Genomic DNA, 22948 nt, shown 5'->3' with positions numbered 1-22948 from the left:
CATAATAATTTCAATTCGAACGTAAGAAATTACGACTCAATTATTAATATTCTTAACTCGGAATCTTGATGAATCCATCCACTCAAATTCCTTTGATTCGTCAAGATAATGCGCATACATACACTCTACAGACAAATACTAATCAATACTTGTTCATTTGCCTTGTCGCCTTCTCTATATTAAAGCATATTCAAAAACCTCATCTATTTATTTATATAAATTATTTGGATTCTTGCATTTCGTGTGGCCAACTACAAAATTTTAAAATTCCCTCACAGTGACGAATGGCATGGCTACATTAGCATTTTAAAAAAGGAGGTCATACGAATAAGATATCCAGCAAAATATTACTCCAGATACGAGTCGCTTTTTCTCTTTATCTTCATACAATGTTTTCGCTTTTCATATCCCATCACTATCTGACCTTTAGGTTGAAAACGACGACACCTAATCTAATCAAACCTAATCTAGTCTAAAATCTACATTAGAATCTGTGGCTTTTTACATCATACAGGTTACCGCGAGAGTACAGAGACATGCAATGACAATTCTGGGAAGAGGGTTTTTTTTTTTGGGGGGGGGGGTTTAGGCCTTCTTTCCTCCCTATTAAAAGCGGTAAAATCTGCGTAGAAGTTATTGGCAGAAAGCTGACAGAAACGTTCATTGTGGCGGTTAGTCCAGACAAGCAAAACCGGTGGAGAGTTCAGATTTGGGGTCACAAGTTCAAAAGATCTAGTGCTGAGGTATACTATAATACTTCTATTTACAGAAGAAACATTGCTCCAATCACATACATGATGAATGGCGTTGCTCTGACGGCATAGAATAGCATCAAGACAAGCATTAAGAACTGCAAGTTTCTAATCTTCTATAACTCCTCTCGCTTATGATATTCACATCACTGTACATTTCTCTTTTGACTTTCCTTCGGCCTTGGAAGAGGAAGATGAATGCCTCTCGCTGTTTCTTGGTGCCTGCAAGTAGCATCCGTTAGCATTGTCAGATAAAAGATCTTGGAATTGATATCGATAATATAGAGCCCGAAAGAAAAATACCAACAGTGAAGAGTTTTTCTCTCGTACATTTTTTTGCCAGGGATTTGAAAGAAACAAAGGCAGCAGTCTAAATAGTCAAAATTACGAACAACTCCTACAGTCTAGATGTAAAACCCATTTTATAGTATAATTTACACCACAAAATGAGTCTTACATTTAGACCAGAAGAGTATTAGATAATCAATACAAGTGTGCACAGCTCACGTATGTGAGATTGCACTAGATCAAACCGCAGAACATCCAAACTTGAAGTAGTGCCCATAAATTCAATCTCTATTGAACACATATCCGTATATAGGCATCTAACATCAACTCAACGCAACAAACAATAGGCAATCACAACGGCTCCTCAACAAAGAATTAGAAACACCAGCTATTGGACCCGCCAAACAACTGGAAAACAAATTAGATCTACCTGGGGACCTGTGACCAGTCTGGAGGATGGTTGCTGTGAATTCTGACGAGGTGGCGGCTGCTCAAACTCCTGTTGTTGCAAGGCTATTGCTAATTGCAGATCCGAACTATTACAATTACAGTTAAGATCTGTGTAAGTTTTAAATCAATAAATACCCCTGAGAACAATAACAGGTTTCAATTTGGGGGAGAAGAAAAGATGCATTTTTTCCCTAAACCAATGAGTTATAATCAATTGAATATAGTGTTTCAAGCGAACCATCCATGCCAATGACAATGAAATATTATCTAACATAGTCATGGATGGTACAAAGAAGCCAAGGTGTACAAACAAGAAAAACTTTATAAAGTATAAATTATAAATGTTTTCCATGGTGTTAATTAAAAACGCGCGCACGTGTGTGTAGCAGAAGTCAGTTGGAAAAATTACTTAATATTTAAGCCTGCCTGTGCTGCGCTATTTATGCTGGCAAGATAATCCTGAAACATGTAAAGTTATGTTAATATCAAGGAAAGAGTAAGCTTAGATGTGTACTTTTAAAGAAAATACATACAGCAGTACTGGTCACAGCATTATGCTCGTCCCAAGGGTTATTGTCTTGACTCTCTACCTTAAATTCCTTGAAATTACCAGTCATAAACAATGTATCACCATTGACCTGCAATACAAGTACAAACGAAACTAATATATTGTTATCCAAAACAATTCAGAATATATGTAATTAAACCATTCATGTCCAAGTCTCTCTGATTCAGACAGCAAGCTTTTAGCCTATCTGTTGAGCAAGTTTATAAGTGCTTTCTGATTTTTTGGAGGTACTTGTCCGGTGACCAGAGGTCCCTTCTGCAGCAGTAGAATTCATGTGTCTAAAGAGAAGCGGTTATTCGGAGCTCCAAATAAAAAGCAGAAATTAGAGGAAATTAACCAGGCTGCAACATTTCTTTTTTGCAGCAAATTATTTTAATAATAGGCACTGTCACAAATAAGAAATTTGGTGTTCAGTTAAATAATCCTAGAAATCTCTTAGCATTGTTGAGATTGTTTTCTCGAAGTGATCCTTATAATAATACTATTGATGAAGGCTAAGGTAGCATGAGATGCCTAATCCCACATTAAGTAAGATGCTGTATGGCATTTGAGTGGTTGTTTTCCCAATAACCAGTTTATGGGGGAAGGTTTTCTATCCCAGTTGAGTACCCACCATTGGCATTAGAGCTAGTGATAGATGGTTTCAAAAAGGGCTACATAAGGAGGGTTCTGACTTGTGAAGAGTTTTACCTTGCAAGGAAGTCGGTGAAGTGTCACCAAGTGAAGTGTTATAAAGTGCAGCCACTAAGAAGTCATATCTCTTTAAGGCCTAATTGATAGATGCTCTGCAGAGTATTTAAGTAGAGTGATTCTCTCACATTATTAGCCAGCTTTTGGTAAGGGTTTCCCAATCCACATAAGTGAAGACATGGCAACAGAAATTCCGTAGCAACGCCAAAGACACAAAAAGACTGTAAAATAAACAGAGGAATAAACGAAAGATTCTCCATATGGTTTAGGGTTTAGGGTTATTTTACATACAGGAAAACCGCTGAAATTCTGTCATAAGTACACAAATGAAGCTCAGGCCACCGAGATGCAAACTTTGCATGTCTCCAACATATAAATATTGAACATGTCAAAATTTGTATGAACAAAGAACTATAACTACCACAAGCATCAGAGTCATAGTGTATTTTGACCAAAATCTGGAACTGCACACCAGCAACCCCAACCCCCCGCCCCCCCAAAAAAGAAAACAACCGCCGAAAAGAGAAGAAAAAAGAAATTTTGATAGAAAGTCAGACGAAAGGATCACGGAGATAAGAATTTTACCTCATTCAGTTTCTCCCACACCAAATCAGGTTGATTTATGTACCCTTGGTCTGTAGCTAGAAGATAAAGCTCACCCTCATACTGTAATACAGATAGGTATTATATATTTCTTGAACTGGCAGATTATATATTATAATAAACTAAAGAAATTTTATGACTGACAAAAAATGTTCTTAATTCTTATCAGCAAATTCAAATGACCAAATCACCAAACACGAGCCATCAAAGTTTTTTACTGACCTTGAACATGGTGCTGAAATGATTGTTACGGAAAAAAACACATAACTCACGTTCTTCAAGGCCTTCTTGTAAACAGAAAAGGCTGCAAAAGCATTTATATTTTTAATTTATATAAAGAAACTTCATCATAGCCATTGAAGAAAACATATGCATTCATAGGCATAATTTGGAGAGATTAGAACTGGAGGACAACACAGTAACATACCCATAAAATGTCAACTGACTGGCATTGTTCCTCAAGAAGCTCCTGATCAATTCCCCTGAGACAATCAAACAAAAACAGATGTTTCTTACTTCGATATATATACATATAACTATATGAAAACAGAAATAGTTTAACAAGAATCCTACATCGCCCTAATGTATAACAGCTAACACAGACCTTGTTGAGGTGTAATTTCATCCTTAGTTCTGGCATCAGAGTGCGCAGTAGTGCCCTTGTCTGCTTGTTTTGCAAGCACCACCTCACCTTCATAGACAGGTTCATTATCCTGAAAGTTTGCATTCCCTTTATCCAGTACACATTCCTCTCCTTCATATATGGGCTCGCTCCCATCAATGCTTGAAGACAATGCTTCTTCAGAGACATCAGTCTGCTGAACCCTGCCACTAGATGATTCTGAATTTTTATCAGTTGCAGATAAGCATGATAATCCTTTGGGATCATGTTCATGGGATTCATCAGCAGTTCCATAATCATTAGTCGTCACATAGGGTTGATTGTGAACCTTTCCACCCCCTTCTGAGAGATCCATGTGGCTCTCAACTGAAGAAACGCAACCTTTTCCAGAAGAAAGGAGAGGTTCACTTTCCTTCCGAACAGACGTATCAAGAGTGTTCTTATTCTCATTAATAGATTCTTTGGGCCCCATATGGGTCAACTGATCAAGGCTATTTACCCCATCGGTCTTATTAGATAAATTGGCCACTTCCCCCATAGTAGGTGCAGAAGCTATCTGCTCAGCGCTATCATTATCAGAAGCAGTGCAAATGCAATCATCACGGATGAGGGGTGCTGGCTCACGAGAGTCATTGTTCTCAGCATGAATTTTCTTTCCAAACTCATCTCCAGAGTTTACGGCAATAACCTTGTTACATGTATCATCATCTATACTCACAGACATAGTGGTTCCATTTACATGACCCTCCGCAGCATTGCTTACTGATGCTATTGAATCAACCTCAGATAACTTCAAAGCTCTCAATAGCTCTGCCTCTTCTTCAAGATCCCCTTTCCTGAGCATTTGTTGATCAGAAACAGAACGTGGAGAATCATCAAAGGACCTGGTTTTTGAGAGGCTTGGAGAAGGAACACCAAGAGCTGCAGTTGTTGCAGCCACAAAATCAACGCAATCCTCTTCAGGACTATTCCTGTGCTGACCTTCCATGTTTCTTGTTTCAAGAGCAACAAGCTCCCCCGTAAGAGCATTATAGGACTTGGAACCTATAGCATTAGCCGAATCATAATCCTGTTTCATACGCACACAAAGGTTTTAGTATCAATTCAAACCAACACATCATGAAAAAATAAATGGATTTTATAAATATATTATGACATCAGAGTACAAAAAAAGGTCTAGCTGTAGTGCAAAGGAGTTGGCAAAGCTGGGTAAGGTAACAAATAGGCTAACTAGGAACACAGTCACATTCAAAGTATTCCACATGAAAAAAGATTACTTGTAAAAGAAACAAATGACAGAGAAGCAAACAAACAAATGCTCACCATTTGCTATGGGACATGTTACATAATTCACTCAACTAAAATCTGACCAATAAAGCCGTGAAGGTTTCAAGAACCTTGATTTGCCATTCCGTACTGCAAACCTTGCATAGAATCCACAATACCAGGGAAATTATAGTATATTTCCCCATGCTTAAAATTCAAAACTCAACAAAATTACTCCCCGATCTTAGGCTATCCATGACCCTTCCCTGAGCTATTTTTATTCTGAACTCTTCTGATCTCTGAGAAACATTTTGGACACCAAATAATCCCCACAGAGAATGAGAGAGACATAACGTTAACACCTTGAACACTCAAATGATAGTTTAAGAAAAGTCCCTCAGGAATTGGATATCCACAGGAACCAACAAAATCACAGAATTATTGATCAAAAACTAACGAAACCTCTAGAGCCAACATGAAGATAGAATTCAGAAGACTTGAGATTCTACAACCGTTTAATCTATGGAGGTTTATCGATCTAAGATGCAGCACAAACATGCCACTGTCACTCCATCTTGCAGATATAACATATTTTCCATGTATGGAAGAGGAAGTTTCTGGTATAAACGTTTAAGAAAATGTCTTTAAAATGAGAGAACTACATAAGAGGAAAAATTTACTCTTTTGGTCCCTCTACTTTAAATGAAATTTCAATTTGGTCACTGTTATTTAAATTGTTGTGATTGAATGCTTATCCTTTTTTTGATGAAGCAAGAAAGCTTTTAATCATTCTCCTAATAGTTAAAAAAATTTTAAAATATGAAATTAGTTCCTGCCATTAAACTTCTGAGACTATTATGTTTTGTTAACATGGTCAGCCACATATTATCTTAACAACCTAGCATACACAATTTGAACTATTTCATGGAAGTAAAGTAATGGTGAAAGAGAAATTAAAATTTTCAAAACTATGACGACCAAATTACAAAATTTTAAATTATAGTGAATAATTTAAAAACTGAATGAAACTATAGGGATAAAAAAGTAACTTCCAAAATCATACTCTGCTGAGTTCAAAAATAGCAACAAAGTTCTTGCCACAAAGGACAGAGGATAAGCTCATGATGAGAGGCCCCAAAATCAGGAACAAAGTCAGGTGCCAGCCAATGGCATGTATAAACATGCGGATTAATAGAATGTATCTAGAACATTAGCACAGCAATCTAATCATCAGTGCTCAGAGAAAAACAAGACAGCTACTTGCTATACATACAGGCAAAACGGAAAAGCTTACCTGAGGATCAACTATCCAGCCATGATACAATGAGATGTCCAGCAGATCAAATATAGCACATTCTGGAGTGAACTCAAAATCATTTATTCTGCAATTACTAAGCAATCTTTTATCAGAATATCACCATGGATGATTAAACCAAATGACTGGCAAAGAAGTCAACGGAACTAACCTCTTAAATTTTATATTTACATCAATGCCTGTAGCAAGTCTTGGAAGCAAATCAATTGCGTCAGAAATGTTCTGCAGCTGATTTTTGACATAGCCTGCGTCTTTATTCTACAAGCAAAAAGAAAAGTTGTCAAAGCAACCTACACAACAATAGTCAGATCACAAACAATCACAAACTAAACTTATCAATTCTTACGTTCACATTACTGTTAGAATCAATTAACCGTTCAGCAACCAGTGACAGCAATTTCTCCTGGGAAACTTCAGCAACATCTGGACTTAAATTCAGGTGGTTTCTTAGCAGAAGAACATTACCTGCAGCCACATGACATACAAACTACCATTAATAAGAGTAACGCAGAGGGGTAAGAAAAATCAAATGAAAGAGTAATGCAGAAGGGAATGAAAAACCAAATGAACTACAAAAGTAAGACAACCAATGCCCAACATGGATAGATTCTAAGTTTTAAATTATCATCCAAGAGAGCTAGTTTTTGCTAAAGAACAAGAAAAATTAAAGGAAAAAGTTAATTTTTTGGTCCATGTAGTTTACATTAGTTTTTTAAAATAGACATATTTGTAATCCTTGTAATTCTTTGCACGTCCCTCTTCTGAATTAAAGTTTCAGATGTTGTAGGTTGGCCGCATTCATGCATTAACACAAAACATGAGTGTGATTATATCCAAATTCATGAAATAATTCTATTTATTTATTTATTTTGGGGGGGGGGTGGAGTTAGTGGGAGGCATTGAAGCATCTTGGTGCTTCTCTGCAGTGCCGAAGGTATTGATGGGAGTGCCTTCGACCGCACACATGGTGTAAGAAAGAATCAGCTTAAGATAAAACTCAGATCCTGTTTAGTTGCTGGAAATAGATTCTATAGAAATTAATAGAAAAGAATATTCGATATGTAATGAAAGGAATAGGAACATAATTTCATTTTATGTTTGGTTAAAAAAATTGATTTATAATTGTAAATAAAAAGATAGAGTAATGTAATGATTAAAATATCCTTCGATAAAATAATAAAATTATTATTTTCTTCCTTTAATTAACAAATTCTTGTTATCAAGATCCATCCATGGGTTCTTCGATTGGGGTTTGGGTACTAGACCAGAATGTTAATTGTAATTGCTTTCCAATTGGCTTCTCCACCACCAACACTCCTTATCTCTCTATCCAGGACCTTTTAATCCTCCCAAAATTACTTTAGTAACCTTCTAAACCCTTTTAGTCATTTCCTTCCATATGATGTTAGCATCTCCTTGTGACTCCCAAACCCCTTCTTCTAAAAGATTTCTCTCATTTCTCTCCCTTTAACTACCACCGCATAACTCTTGGATTTAAAACCTGTTGGTGCTTTTGCTTTTTACTCTTGATATGCACAACAAGGCGTAGGATCCTATGTTGTGTTGTCAGACTATCCCAGAAATCACTTTGCAATTTTTACAAAGTCTTTTGTAGGATTCCTACCAAAAAGAAGTCAATATGTCACTTTGAGGCTCCATTCTTGAATGTGATTAAATGCTCCTCCCACTTCTTAAAGCAAGTATAGACAAGCTTAAGATTATATGTCAAGAAGAAATCAAAAATAGATTGTCCTTCATAATGAAGCTTCCTAAAACCAAAACCACCACATAATCTCCCGCTTCCTCATCGACATATCTATTAAAATCCCCATCAATAGAAATATCTTCATCAAGTGATATGCCTTGAACCAACCTCTCCGTGGCTTCCCAAAACTTTTCTTAAGATGTTTTTCTGCCGCCACTTGATTACACAAGCACTGATAATGTTGACAGTATCCCTCCTAGCAATAATTATTAAAGATATGATTATGTCCTCAATCCCTTTAACTTCCGCTCTTCATCAACGATGATAGCAACACCATTCCTTGTACTACTAAAGTTTGAAATCTGCAATTTCCCTAGAATCTTGATGAACTTTCCCTTCATTGGGGTCCATTTTGGCCGATGAAGACCAAGAGTGAGTTACAAAAGAAGAGGACAGAAGGAAATACAAGGAGAGAAGAGAAGAAATAGACAGACAGACAGATGGACCGGATAGAGGGTAGAGAAATAGAAAACTGAACTCAATTCTTATAGCCTGAATCACAAAACTTCCTCATGCCTTATATGGACGCACATCCAACAGCTATTAACTACCCATTCCTATAACTATCTTAACTAACGCTCTTATTTTGTATCAAAATGACATTGTAATATTGAGGAAACATGTGACTGAAAGAAAGTAAAGGTGAACAAGAAATTTGCTATCATACAATGACTTTCGACAATTGAAATAGAACACGTGAGTTCTCTCCCAAGTATTGTATTTGTATTACCAATCTCAAGTACTTAGGGGTAGGCTCAACTTTAGTTTCTTCTTTTCACCTGCCTTTGTGATGATCTTTTCAGTATGACTGGAGGAGAAAATCAGACACTCTCCTGAGGTCAAACCATCAATGTTTGTTGGTAAATGAATAGGGATGGGATGCGATGCGATAAGGAGCACTGGCCTTTAATCAACAGTGATTATGACAGTAAAAATAAATAAAATAACGCCGGGAAACGGAAGACCTTCATGGAAATAAGTAATCTTTCAACTAAGATCAATCGGCCGCCCTCAGAGAATAATATTGCTACTTCACTCAACCATTCATAAATGAGCACCAATACGTCCTGGTGCCAAGAAATGAAATCCTACAGCGTAATTGAGGTATGGAGGAGGAAGCTAACGTTCAAACATTTCAATTTCTTATGAAATAGACACCACCGCACAAGGGCCTTCAGAATCCAATAAAAAGAAAGAAACATGTATAGAAGAGCCGAAGATGGAAGAAAGCCTCACAGATAGCGAGGAGAGGGCAGGGACCGTTCTCATTCTGAAGAACGATTGGAGTGGTGCGTCCAAGAAACTGAATCGTTTTGGTCTTGTGCATAAACTCTTTGGATGCCTCCGGCTGTGGCGGCTGTGGTTGCTCCTGCTCCTGATCCCTCTGCTCATCGTTAGGGGTAGACGACGCCATTACTGAGAGAGCTTTTCTCCGGCCTGATGAAGACGATGGTTCACGTTCGTGGGTTGTCCTTAGGTAGAGAACAGCGATGAGTGGGCCAATTAGGATTAAAGAAAACAGAAAATTAAAAGAAAAATGGCGACGGAGTAAACTTTATTGAGTGCTGACGGCAATGTCAATGGGAATTTGTATCGCATTTTATTTAGTTCTTTAACTTCCCATTTCCAGAAAGCAAGAACAGCGCTGGTATTTACTAATTACTTTCACCCTAAGCAGCCGATAATGGCCGACGCAATTTTTCGGTTTTTTTTTTTTATTATAACGAGCCAAATGAATAAGGATAAGCGCATATGGTATGGGCCATCTATATCAAGATGTACACTTAGGCCCATCTGTGTCCAGATTTGTTATTCAAGGCTTCTTCAATGCATATGGGTCCTGTACCAAAAAGACTTATGGGCCAAGAAAACTTTTTGGTGAGCCCAGGAAATTGAACTATGGAAAAGGCAACATGTTCATTTCGTTCGCCCATTAAAATTTGATCCATTGAATGATATGAATTTTTTTTTAACGAAAAACTAATATTTTCAATTGATTTTTAAGTAGATTTTTTGTTGTTTTTTAATTTGATCCTTACAGTTTTTTTGATTATAGGCATTAGTCCTCGTACTTATAATACCTCCGGTCCTTAATATAAGACTTCATTTGACTTTTATTTTGATTCTAAATATAAAACCCAAATTCACTTTATCTCTCATATTTATCAATTCTTTCTTAAGATAATCCTTCTAATAATAATAGTTCTAGCCAATAAACTTGATTAACAAAGATATTTTAAGAAAGACAACACCTATTTATTACAAATAACTAACTTAATTTATTTTCTTAATCTACTCAAATTAGTCAATTAACTTTTATATTTAGGACTGAGTGTAGTAATTTCTAAGAAAATGATGCTGATAATTAATTGTGTGAGTCTCATTCCACATATACTTGGATTAATTTTATCACATAAATCTAAATAAAATTAAAAATAGTCAGATGCAATAGGATAACTATGAGCGTAATGATTTTTATGCTGAATAAATACAATTTATTCCATTACGTACCTTCTCACACCCACCGCCTGCATTTCCTCAGTTACGTAACCTCGTCATGTTCATCTTCATCCCAGAACATCCAATCCACGATCTTTGTTTTTTTATTGAAAATGGATGAACACGTGTTTAATTACTAAACTAACACCAAAGCAGGGTTTACTATGCTAGCTGGGGTGGGGAAAGTATCAACTCGGGGATTATCAGAGCCACAAACTTGTTATCCCTTCATTACGCGACAAGAGTAAGAGAGTTTCTTCCGTTTATGATCCTTTTTTTTTTTTTTGGGGCCCGAAATCTTCCGTTTATGATCGGGGGAACGGGTCAACCACGGCTAGGAGTGATAAAACGGCACCGCAGGTATAAAACGCACAAAAGAAGAAGGGTGGCGATTAAAATATTATCCCTGATATAATTAAAATGCATGCATGTATACCATAGACCTCCACACTGTGTTGTGTGCTTTTATCTTCTGTTTAAGCCAAGATTGAAACACCATCCTATTCTTAAAATTGTAGACAATAGATATGAATTCAAGTTTTTATGGTTTTGAATGCAGAAAAACGAGGCAAAAATTGTGGGTTAACACTAATAGGCTGCCCATTGGCACTTTTAAGAACGAGCTAGCCCAAACCGTCCGTCCAGCACTTGTACCAAACTTGTGAGCTCGTTAAAGCCACGCGAGTATATTCTTATAACCACTTCTATAGGGGTGTTTGGATAGAAACCAAACCATGGTTTCAGAAGTGCTTTTACGGATTACGAAGTAAATATGTGGAGGAGGTTACCTCGTTTGCGGAAAAGTGATTCTGAAACCTAGGTTTTGGTTTTGCCAAACACCCCCTATGTAATACAAAATTGCAACGAGCTTTTCTCTATTATGCCCAAGTGTACGGACGTATAATACCATGTTGCTGAAGGAAAATAAGGGAGAACAGAATCAAGCAGCAAAGGGATTTGAAGTTTGGACAAAACAAACCTTCCATTGTGATCCTTATTTTTATTCCCATGAAAACTATTTCCTCAACAGAAACAATATGGATTGGATGCGGGGGAGAAATCGACCAACAAAAATGTGCTTGTGAGGGCCATCTTGGTCCACCTGCAGTTCATTTAAGTTAAATGGGCCAAACAATCGAAGCTTTTTCGCTTCATTTCTCAATCTGAGCCACTCCTCACTCAGCTTCTCTGACTGAAAGCTAACCTTTAAATAAAATAAGACAAAAAAGCTAAATGAATAGACTCCACTTTGCCCCAGCCTACACCAGCTAAACTGTGTCCTAAGTCCTAACTTCTAAGCAGTCAGGACTCAGGACGCAGAGGGGTACTTAACAGGCAGGGGCAATCATAATAATAACAACAATAAATACTCCGCTGTAATAAAATGAATAAAATTTTCAAATGTAGTATAATTACATCCTATATTCAAAATTTAATATTAATTAATTGCGTTCCCCAAACAACCCATATGGTGACACGTGACACTGTGGCTCCCTGATGTGCTGGCTCTGCCTGAGTGGCTCTAAGCTGCCACGCATTGTACGAATTCATTGACGTGTACAAGCCTTCGTACGGACCGGCGTTTCTTTAGTATTTCCATTCCCCAGTACCCCTTGCGGCACTTCTCTGCTCCGAAATAACTGGCAACCGACAGAGTTGTTTGCTGTTTCTCTGTAGCAGCCCGCTCTTGTCCCTGTATCTGTCACCGGTAGCTTAAGTTGTCGGTGCCTTCACCCACGTGTCGTCACGGCGGCCAATGGCACCGAGCCATTGTGCCTCCACTTGGGGAAAAGCTTCTCTGCGGGGATCGATTCACGTGTTGGTGAATGTGAGCATTTATTCTCTTTTTTCCTTGATTTGGGAAGGGTCGAATTTTTCTTCCGGTGTTTGCTAAAAGAAGGAAGCAAATTAGGTTCTGTGACTTGCCCATTTCCGATAGTTCTCCAGATTTGTGGTCTGGGAATAATGCTTAGAGTCTGTATATTAGAATAAGAGGGGAGGGTGGCTGGAGCAGACAATCAATCAATCAATCAGCCATTTCGCTTTGTTTCACCGTTTTCTCCCCAGGAAGATTTTTCCTAGGGTTTCCAAGACGGAGCTAGTCATTTTCATGAGCTCATTTTGAGTGTCCATAAAATTTTATTTTCTGGTTTCTGAAGGCAAGTTCAGTTTTGATTTGCTTACTACTACCTTCCTGTTATTGATAATCCCATCACATCTGGGCTCTGCGCGTTTATTTTAGCAAAATTTTGAAAATACTTTCTCTTCCTACTTGCAAGCGAGAAATAAGCTAGAATATTTCTTGAAACTAGCGTGCCTTTATTGGTTTTTTCGTATCTAAAATCGCAAGCAACTAACCAGATCCCACTTCTTTCTGTCCGTTTCAGTTGGAGATATATAGTGAGAATCAAATCGCCTTTTGCGAGAATCGTTTTATTTGAGGGTTAAGAAGGCCAGAGGTCTGAAACGATGGTGAGGGGAAAGACTCAGATGAAACGCATAGAAAATGATACAAGCAGGCAGGTCACCTTCTCCAAGCGAAGAAACGGGCTGCTTAAGAAGGCTTTCGAGCTGTCTGTGCTATGCGAAGCTGAAGTTGCACTCATTATCTTCTCGCCCAGAGGCAGGCTTTCTGAGTTCGCCAGTTCTAGGTACGTTCTGCTTGTAATAACCCCAAAACGACACCTAATAGTATTACTAAAACTAAAACTAAGTTATTTATCGGTTTTGACGGATTTTAATTTAATTATAAGCTATATGTGAAATCGCTGTGACAAGATCATACCAACTTTTAACTTTTGATATTATTGATCGATCTGCTCCAGGTTCAATTATTATGCCAAGTAGCCCGTACTGTAAGCTCACCCTTTGTAGGTCAAATCTGCTTCAAGTCCACACCTGATTTAACTTTTTTAGGGTTGGGTTAATTGAAACTGATTTACTTCCATACAGATTATAGTGTGAGCGAGGGTAGGGACTGAAGAAGCAAGAGAGTCATAAATAGACATACTGTTTTAGTGAGGACTTTTTTGACCAGCAGTTTTAGTGAGGACTGATAAAACTTGAAACGGTAGGTGGAGATAGCCGTTGAATTCCAAGCTTCATTGTAGGAGGACGTAGGTACACAGCTTTACAAGGTCTTGAAAGTTTTGGGTCACATGTTTACTCTGCCATGTTTGGTAGGAGGGATTGATTTTGATGGAATGGGAATGGTAATAGAATTGGGAATGGTAATGGTAATGGGATTGGAAATGGGGTTTTTATTTTAAGTTTGGTAGGAGGTAATGTGTGGAAGGAATACATGTATTTATTTTATTTATAATAAGATATATAAAATTAAAAGACTATAATACCCCTCAGTATCTTAGAGCTTAGGACTCCAACCTTATACACTCCTCTTCTAATAAAAAGGAAACCGCCTAATCATATATATTGTTTTAAAAATAAATACATTAAATTTTTACTCATTTTACAATAATAAATAAATAAATAATAGATTAAAGAAATGGCTTCCTATCGTATCCCAACAAATTTATATGTAAAAAAAAAGTCAATGCTTCCTTAAAATTTATCCCGATGAATTATTGATAATTTCTTAAAATTATAAAATTTTTATTAGAAAAAGTTATCACTAGGTCCTTAAAATTATAATTTTCTTAAAATTTAGTAATGTGTTTTGAAATTAATAATATGTAAGATCAAAGATAAGAAGCAAATGACATTTTTTACTATAATTTTCTGTAATATAAGTTCAAGTAAGATAATCCATGTCTCACTTCAAACAGTTATCAAAATATTCCTATCTGAAACAAAATATTTCAAGTCTGTAACAAAATATTCCTGTCTGAAATAAAATATTTCAAGCCTGTAACAAAATATATATTTTATCTTAACATTATTGTAATATAGGTATTTGTGTCTTTTATGTGTTTTAGTCCCAGGATTCAAACGCATTACCAAGGGGGAAGGTGGGATTGTATAATCCCACCAATGTGGCATTGCTCAATCCTGGTAATCTTTAATCCCTCCTACCAAACATGACAAAATCACCCAATCCCTCCTCCAATCCCATGCCCTCCCCCTCAATCCCTCCTACCAAACGTGGCCTATGAATAGCTACTAGTTGACCTGACCGCAATCCCTTTCCAGTCTCTCAAGTCTCAACCCTTATAAGAAAATCCTGGGGTCTCTTTGGCCTTTCGAAGATTTTAAGAGTCAAATTAACGGATTATTTGATGTATAAAATAAATAATTTTGTGAATGAATTCCACCTACTCTTGCCTTTAAAAAGCTGAACAAAGATATAATACGTCCGATATCAGTAATCAATAGCAGCACTCACTTAATTATATAATCAATATATGCGAATTAAAACTAAAATTCTATTTCTGTCAAATATATTTATCGAATTCCTATTTTTCAGTTCTCAAATTACTACTCTCGTCTCATTTCAGTCTTTAATTCTAGGTTTATATGTTTTGCTACGGCACCGTTGAAAATTTTTAGCTAAACGTCATCCATATTACCTCACGTTATATGGAGCAATAATAAAAATAAATTTCAAGTGTTGATAATAATTCCTTAAACTCTGTGTGACAAATTATTCGAAAAATACTGCCTAGCTTAAAATATTTGCAAATTAAGAGTATCAGTTATTAATATTCAATCAAGATGAACACAACGCAATGTGTTAGCTATTCGGATATATTGTTCATTAATCACAAGAAGTTATTAATTCCAATTAAATTAAATTTAAATTTAAACTAGTAGGAACCCTGTTGGCTGTTCAAGTCAAGGTGGATACGTATCAAAATAAGAGCTACTGTCCTTGCTTTTCCAGGAATCTATATTATCCGCCCATATCTTATTGTGGTTGAGGTTCTAAAATAATCATAAAGGACTCTGTCTCTTTTTCTTACAGCATTTCCTGTTCCCTATTATTCGGTAAAAGTTAACCTTGTACATGGTGTTAAATATGTGGGTGTGGTTTCCATGCTTTTGGTTATGCAATAAGCGAGGTTAAAAAAATATATGCAAATCCAATTCTCTTGGATTTATATAATTAAAACCTCCTGGTGTAAGCTTTTATATATACATATACTATAGTTGGTCTTAATTATAAGATCCTGTTTGTAGACTACAAACAAGGTCTTATAATTAGTTTCGGAGGTAGTATGTTGCATCATTTTTTAATAATTTTATGTTTAACGATATAACAGTGTGTCATAGGGAATTACTTATTACTTACACTACATATAATACATATGCATCTATATCTATATCTATACTCTATGCATGTAATATAAACTCTATAGAAAATTATACCAGTCATAATTAAATGGTGCTGTATAATTCAAGATCCGTGCAGCTACATTTTTTTAATTTTTAGTATGATAAAAAAGAAAATCTAAGGAAAGTTAAGACTGCTTTTTCCATTGCCTTGGAGATACTTCAGTGTGAATAAAACGGTTGAACGCTACCTAAGGAAAGTTAAGGACCGGGGTCTGGGCACCAAAGGAAGCCAGGCAAATACGCAGGTTAGCCTTCCATGTTTGCATTAACCGTCTATTGAAGATCTATAATCTGATTCTGTATATTCAACCCATGAAAGTGGTTAGTTTGTTGAATGCAAAAGTCAAACGGATATAAACGTTGGAGTGAGATAATGATGTGTTTTATGGCATGAGTTAAATCATTTTCAGCAAACCTATATGTATAATGATGACCATTATGCTGCCGGTATTTCTTTGTTATAGCATGTAATTATTAGTCTTATAGCTGTTATGTTGTCTAGTTTTAAATCCTTTTGGAGCTGAGTCCTAATTTTATGTATAGGCCTGGATGAGATATTTGACAAAAGATAAATGGTAGCCGTACTGAATGTTATTTCCGGAAAATGATCTCCTTGAAAAAAGAGATGATAAGTGAGGTGTAAAATGTAAAGATGTATTGAGATGGATGCCAGGACTGTCTCAAATTTTATGCTGCGGTTATCGATGAATATTATTCTTTTAATTAGTAGAATATAGGGCTAAATATGGATGAGTTGATTTGGTTATATATTTATGACTCTTTACTCATATAGTGTTGTGACTATTGTCTATCGATTGATAAGAAAGGCATGCATTTTCGAGATCTGCGTTTAAATCAATCTCATGAAATATTACCGACTAGTATTTTGAAGATTTGAATATAAACAGTGCCGTCATTAGTTCATTTGATACGCTCACCATTGAAAACCATAGGGCATTCCTTGAGGATGGAATATCTCTCCCTCTCTCTCTCTCTCTTCTTTTTTTTTTCGCTCCTTTGATACGTCAGCATGAATTAGAGTTGCTTCTTTGGCTTCGTTTTCTGAAAATCGATGGCATGAAAGAGACATTTCACTCCGCCACGTTTGATTGATTTTAACGCATAATTTGATGGCATATTGGTGAGAGACAGATCAATGCTTCTAATTCGTTGTTTGCATGCTTGCATTTGAAGGAAGGTACTATTAACATGACTAAGAAGATAGAGCATCTTGAAGTTCTTAAAAGGTTAATTTCCCATCAGCCCTTTCTTAAGTGCAGCTGGTCTCATATTGGTAAAGCTATATAGTATATATACAAGGCGGTTGTCATGATTGCAGGAAGCTTCTGGGAGATGGTTTGGATGCGTGTTCTATTGACGAGTTACGTCAGACAGAGAACCAGCTGGAACAAAGCTTAAGTAAAATTAGGGCAAGAAAGGTACGCTGGATCGCTTCTTGCGATTTCCTCTAGTCAGCTTTTAGATCAATTACGGCTGTTAGCATCCACTGTATACATAATTGCTGTTCTATATATATAAATATATATATATATATATATTTATAGAGCTCACTAAATGGTTGGAGCTAGCTATAGTTAATCCTCAAATTTAACACTTTAAAACCAAGGCTGAAACACTTGACAATGGTGCCTCAGGATCAACTGTTGAAGGAACAGATCCAGGAGCTAAGAGAAGAGGTAATGCTGCTTCTTGCAATGCGCACGTATGTAATTTCCTCCTTGTATACATGTTTCAGATTGCTTACTAGAAATTATATTCTCGGTGTTTGAGTATTCTTCAGGAAAAGCGCTTACTGGACATAAATGAAGAGTTACGGGAGCAGGTGAGAAATCTTTTCCCCCTTCTCATACATTCAAACTTAAATTTCTGGGCAGAAGCGTCTCTGACTAAGTGGGAACCAATCCAGGTTTTCTTCCATGTTCATGATATATATGTGTATAGATATTGACAAGTCCCAAAACGCATCGAAACCTCAAATGGTAAAAGTGAGCTTATTAATATTTTTTGGAATGTTTTCTCAACATTTCGTTGTCAGTTATCACAGTGTGGCGATGAACTGCGGCGGCGGAATTCGCCTGAAGAGCAGGATGTTGAGCACCGGAATGACGGAACGGATGGCGTGGAGACAGAGTTGGTTATAGGGCCACCAGAGAGACGAATGCCTTGAAACACACGTCATGCACACACACACACACACTCATATTTATATGTATTCATCTTTCATTTTGCTTAAATGTCTGTGTTTAATTTTAATAATGCTGCTCTGAAAAAGTGAAAACTCACCCCAATAACCTGCGGGAATTTTCATGTGTGATGTCAGTTTTTGTTGTTGTGCCTCTCCATGGGAAATCAAATAATTTCTGTTTACTATTGAGCCAGCACTCTGTGTGTGTGTGTGTGTGTGTGTGTTTAGGATGGTGCGCGAAATGATGACGGGATGACCAATGGGCCATGGGCACAAATATAAGAAATAAAAAAAAATTCACTACTTCGCAAAACTCGTGGTGACGAGGCTGGGACCTGGGAAGCATTGACGGGTTATGGCATTCTATAATACTCCGAAGCTTTGGGCGCAGTTCGGGCTCTACCTCTGCATGCCTCCATTTAGCGGAATATAGGATGAAAACTAGATTATGATTTTAAATGTGATTTTATAACGTGTGGAGTAATTATGGGAGTGGAATTTATCTTGATTTATGTGAAAATACTTTTTTATGGATAATTAACTTACATATAATGGGTTTAAATCATTTGTGAAAAGACCAGAGATAAATTAATTATTAAAAAATTGATTAGCAAATGATTTTTAAAGGCTTTGCATAACTTAACTTCCATACAATGGCAGAGTGCAACTTTATGTGGCATCTTCCTTGTGCAAATTACGGATTTGATATTGATAAAGCTGTGTATCTTTTAACTAATTTTTGAAAAATATTTTAAAATCGTGGAGTTTTGATTTCTTTTTCTTAGAAAAGAAAAAAAAAAAAAAGCAAAATTGCACAGGTCATTCAATAGCCGAGCTGTGCAATCGGTTTTTCAGAGCAGGTGGGAGCAGACGACGCCGTTGCTCCCCCTGAAATTCGCCTGGTTCCGCACCGAACTAAAACAAATAGGAGTTTCGTATCTGTGTTTTATCTTATCAGCGGTTGATAACAATCTATATAAATATAACGCAAATATATACAAATATATCCTTTCTTAAATTTTATCCCGAAAATTGTTAATACCAGTCTCAAGAAACGTGTAAATACAAAAAAGTGTTGACATTCAGGCTTTTTTTTTTTTGGTTTTATTGTGGCACCGAATGCATCAATAATAAATTCCTTGTCTGCAGATAATGGCTCTTCATAACTTCCAAAAAAAACAAAAAAAGCCGGTTCCCATGGCCGACTCCGTCAATATTCCCTATAAGTGGCACTTTATATATTTATATGACAAATTTGCCCCCCATATTTGTTTCCTCAATCTATTTTTTGTACGACTACTTCGTTTGTTTAGTTTCATCCTCTTGTTGTCGCTACATATTTCTGGAAGAATTCAGTATGCATGTATAACAGAAAATTCGGCTTTTTTCCGGCAGACCGGAAATTAGGTTTCTTGGATATATATATATATATATATATATATATGTTGTTTGTTTAGCTTTTGCATTATTGCAATCCGGGATACAGATCCCTGATCTTCCACGTGTCAAAATCTTATTGGCCATATCTGATCTTAATGTTATGTTTCCTGTTTTTTCCGTTTTTTTTGTTTTGGGTAGAATGTAGATAGGGCAGAATCTGAGGATGTGCAGGGAATAAAATTCACAGCAATGTATATGTTTTTCTTTTCCTGAGAGGCTTTATCTTTAAAAATATTGATTTGCAAACTGTTCCTGTGACTGTAGTAATAATTTTTTTCCACTGTTATCGTCTATAAAGGGAGTCACCGTCATCAATATCCCTCCTTTTAAAATTAACTACCGTGAGCGCATGGTTACCCAAAAGTATGATTTTGTTCGGACCAAGAGGGCAGGTTTCTAAAAATACAATCCTACGCCTCTTGTCAAAGCAATTCCTATTGAGAGCTTATAACAAAATTTTAATGAAAAGAATTAACTGAGGTACTATTAAAAACAACGAATAAAAACTACCAAAGTAAATCCTTTAAGTTGCCCGGTCAAAAAAAAAAATCCTTTACGTTGCATGGAGAATGAGCTGAATTTGACTAATAGTGTGGTTTTTCATAGATCTTATGCTACTATTAAATATTCTATGGGAAATAATTTTAGGATGGATGACCAAAAGAAATTATGGGATGGAAAAGAAATTTTAAGGGGTAGGTTGTATATATTACCCTGACTCCTTAATATAAGAGTTAATTAACTAATTTGAGTAGATTAAAAAAACTAATTAAGTTGGTTATTTGTAATAAGTAGGTTTAATTTTTCTAAAATATCCTTAATAATCATACGTATTAACTAAAACTATCATTTGATGAAATATTTAATATGTGTAATTGCTACAAGAACTATCATGAAAAAATATATAAATATATTATACGATAGACAAAATGGATTGGATTTTTATATTATTTATGATCAAATTGAATATCAAACTAAATTTTTACATTAAAGATAGGAGGTAGTAGTATTTATTAATGGAGGTTAGGTGTTAGCATTTCAGCATTTGAATATATTAATGGTAATTAATGGAAATTAGGCGGCTACCTTTAAAAAATGGGATGGTACAGGTTTATCATGTTCATTGGGAAGGTAACCGAACTGTGGACTTCCTAACTAGGTATTCTCATACTGCTAACAGTGTATTTGTATCTTTGATCAAACTCACCTCTGTCCAGAGAGTGATGAGGGAGTTATGATGTAATATTTTCCTGTTAAAGTAGCGGTATCCAGTTTGCAATTAAAAAAAATATTTGAAGACAAATTGGTAAAGGACATTATCCCCTTTTTTCCCCAAAGGTGATATCACCTTGATTTTAGCATCAATCAAATGAACTCAAAGTATACATATATTTCTTTGTGAAAATAAAATCACAGGACGCAGAGGGCACGTGGAGGACTCAATTAAGAGAATCGTGTCGAAGGGTACTAAGTGTCAGCACCCCAATAAGGCAATGACTTCAAGCAACGGCAAAAGCCTTCCCTCCCCCAACATCCCTCAGCTTCCCTTCCCTTACCGTTCGTATAAAAAGGCAGCCCCCATTTCTCTCACTACACGCTTCTTCATGCCCCACAACAATACTCTGCTACATCATTCATTTCTTCATTCATATTTGATTTGATCTCATAACCTAATCCTCAAGCAACGCCACCAAGCTTTCAAGTCTCAGCTTGCAACCATCTTTTATACCGCTTCACTTTTGCAAAGCCTCTCACTAAATCATCTTCTCTCACATGGCTACTCTGTCTACTGCTCCGGTTCTGCCTTCTGAGCTCAAGCCTTCTTACTCTAAGCAACAAATCTCTGTTTCTCCTCACAGAAGATTGCCCATCCGCAAGAACAGCCAACCCTTTGTTCCTGTATTTGTGCTTGTCTCTTTTCATCGATCTCTTTATGTTTTTTGTTTGGGGATGATGGGTTTTCGATAAAAATATGAACTTTCGTTTTTGTTTGTTTGGTTGGATCAGGTGGCTAGGTTGTTCGGCCCCTCTATGTTTGAATCTTCCAAGTTGAAGATTTTGTTCTTAGGAGTAGACCAAGATAAGCACCCGGCGAAGTTTCCGAGGATTTATACCCTAACCCACAGTGACTTAACCTCTAAACTCACCCTCGCCATCTCCCAGACCATAAACAACTCTCAGGTATATTTCTCATCTCAATAAAAAGACATAATGGCTGATGTAGTAATGTCCAATCTGAGAGGAAGAAGGGACATTAGCAACCAATTATCCAAATTTGTTTGACGAGAATAATGTTATGATCTTAGAACGGAGTGCGAGTTTGAAAATAAAAGTGAGAAATGGCGTGCAGTTGCAGGGGTGGTACCAAAAGTTACAAAGGGACGAAGTTGTGGCACAGTGGGTGAAGATTAAAGGAAACATGTACCTTCATGTTCACTGCCATATCAGTGGAGGCCATTTTCTATTAGACCTGTTCGCCAGGCTAAGATACTTCATCTTCTGCAAAGAGCTTCCTTTGGTGAGTTTTCCTACCCATCATTTACTAATTAAACCTTACCGATCAATTAAAGGCAGAAAACAGAGAATGAGTGAGGGTGTTGCCTGTGCTAATATTTGCAGGTATTGAAGGCCTTTGTTCATGGGGATGGCAATTTGTTCAACAATTATCCAGAATTGCAGGAATCTCTGGTTTGGGTTTTCTTTCACTCAAACATGCCAGAATTCAACAAAGTCGAATGCTGGGGCCCGCTGAAGGAAGCGTCAGCACCCAAACCCTCTAGTGGGCCCCACGAAGAGGGCGAGCAAGAAGCTTCTCCAAGGAACTTGGACCTACCACGGCCGTGCCAAAAAGATTGCGACTGTTGCTTTCCTCCGGCGAGATCAATCCCACGGTGTCAGGAGATTACCCCTCTCAATAACGTATGTGATGGGACCCAACATCGCCCATGCGACCCTCTCAATTCTGGCAACCTCAAATGATGCGTCCTTCGCTCGATAATACTGCTGACGAATTCTCTGATTCTTCTCTTGTAATTCAAGAGCAGGAACGAAAAAAATTAGTATATTCTTGAATATGGATATTCTTTCTTAATCTTTGTCATTTCTGATTTCCTCAGCCTCCGTTTTAATGAGGCTTTCGATGTTATAGAATTCTACTGTTGTGGGAAACTAATGCATCGTTTGTCATTCAAG

General features: G+C 36.7%; 2 protein-coding genes and 1 pseudogene across 7 annotated transcripts; 2 read left to right on the top strand and 1 right to left on the bottom strand.

The window, feature by feature from the left end:
• Positions 1 to 633: 633 nt before the first annotated feature.
• LOC114721125 (ubiquitin carboxyl-terminal hydrolase MINDY-1) lies at positions 634 to 14554 on the bottom strand. 2 transcript variants are annotated; one of them, XM_028906939.1, is made up of 14 exons: positions 14548 to 14554; positions 12441 to 12444; positions 9556 to 9735; positions 6901 to 7019; positions 6706 to 6812; positions 6534 to 6621; positions 3956 to 5042; positions 3779 to 3833; positions 3574 to 3655; positions 3334 to 3414; positions 2024 to 2128; positions 1900 to 1949; positions 1471 to 1576; positions 634 to 974 (listed from the first exon to the last, which is right to left on the bottom strand). In XM_028906939.1, the coding sequence occupies exons 3-14, from the start codon at positions 9731 to 9733 to the stop codon at positions 894 to 896; spliced, it is 2139 nt and encodes a 712-aa protein (XP_028762772.1). In that variant the 5' UTR covers positions 9734 to 9735; positions 12441 to 12444; positions 14548 to 14554; the 3' UTR covers positions 634 to 893. The 2 variants fall into 2 exon arrangements, with proteins under 2 accessions (XP_028762772.1, XP_028762771.1); XM_028906938.1 differs by lacking the exons at positions 12441 to 12444; positions 14548 to 14554 and having other exon boundaries at positions 9556 to 9866.
• Positions 12654 to 18536, top strand: LOC114721129 (agamous-like MADS-box protein AGL19). Of its 5 annotated transcripts, XM_028906945.1 has the most exons (9): positions 12654 to 12977; positions 13206 to 13469; positions 16265 to 16355; positions 17305 to 17357; positions 17450 to 17549; positions 17766 to 17807; positions 17912 to 17953; positions 18167 to 18311; positions 18516 to 18536. In XM_028906945.1, the coding sequence occupies exons 2-8, from the start codon at positions 13288 to 13290 to the stop codon at positions 18296 to 18298; spliced, it is 642 nt and encodes a 213-aa protein (XP_028762778.1). In that variant the 5' UTR covers positions 12654 to 12977; positions 13206 to 13287; the 3' UTR covers positions 18299 to 18311; positions 18516 to 18536. The 5 variants fall into 5 exon arrangements, with proteins under 5 accessions (XP_028762778.1, XP_028762781.1, XP_028762779.1 ...); XM_028906948.1 differs by lacking the exon at positions 18516 to 18536 and having other exon boundaries at positions 16274 to 16355; positions 18176 to 18505; XM_028906946.1 differs by lacking the exon at positions 18516 to 18536 and having other exon boundaries at positions 16274 to 16355; positions 18167 to 18505.
• A 2761-nt stretch (positions 18537 to 21297) lies between these two features.
• LOC114721136 (non-functional protein STAY-GREEN, chloroplastic-like) lies at positions 21298 to 22604 on the top strand (annotated as a pseudogene).
• Positions 22605 to 22948: the final 344 nt, after the last annotated feature.

This window comes from Neltuma alba, unplaced genomic scaffold, assembly GCF_004799145.2.
Source record: "Neltuma alba isolate B1F8T4 unplaced genomic scaffold, ASM479914v2 tig00012011_pilon, whole genome shotgun sequence".
Taxonomy (NCBI): Eukaryota; Viridiplantae; Streptophyta; class Magnoliopsida; order Fabales; family Fabaceae; genus Neltuma; species Neltuma alba.
This window is presented reverse-complemented; position numbering and strand designations above follow the sequence as displayed.

What these genes read in the sequence shown, in the direction of transcription:
- LOC114721125 (XM_028906939.1), bottom strand. Translation starts at nt 9,733, where the DNA reads ATGGCGTCGTCTACCCCTAACGATGAGCAGAGGGATCAGGAGCAGGAG. An exon ending in TGTGGGAGAAACTGAATGAG is followed by an intron (nt 2,129 to 3,333) that starts GTAAAATTCTTA and finishes CTTGTATTGCAG; the next exon opens with GTCAATGGTGATACATTGTT. An exon ending in ATGCTGTGACCAGTACTGCT is followed by an intron (nt 1,950 to 2,023) that starts GTATGTATTTTC and finishes TACATGTTTCAG; the next exon opens with GATTATCTTGCCAGCATAAA.
- LOC114721129 (XM_028906945.1), top strand. Translation starts at nt 13,288, where the DNA reads ATGGTGAGGGGAAAGACTCAGATGAAACGCATAGAAAATGATACAAGC. An exon ending in TCTGAGTTCGCCAGTTCTAG is followed by an intron (nt 13,470 to 16,264) that starts GTACGTTCTGCT and finishes ATTGCCTTGGAG; the next exon opens with ATACTTCAGTGTGAATAAAA. An exon ending in TCCAGGAGCTAAGAGAAGAG is followed by an intron (nt 17,808 to 17,911) that starts GTAATGCTGCTT and finishes AGTATTCTTCAG; the next exon opens with GAAAAGCGCTTACTGGACAT.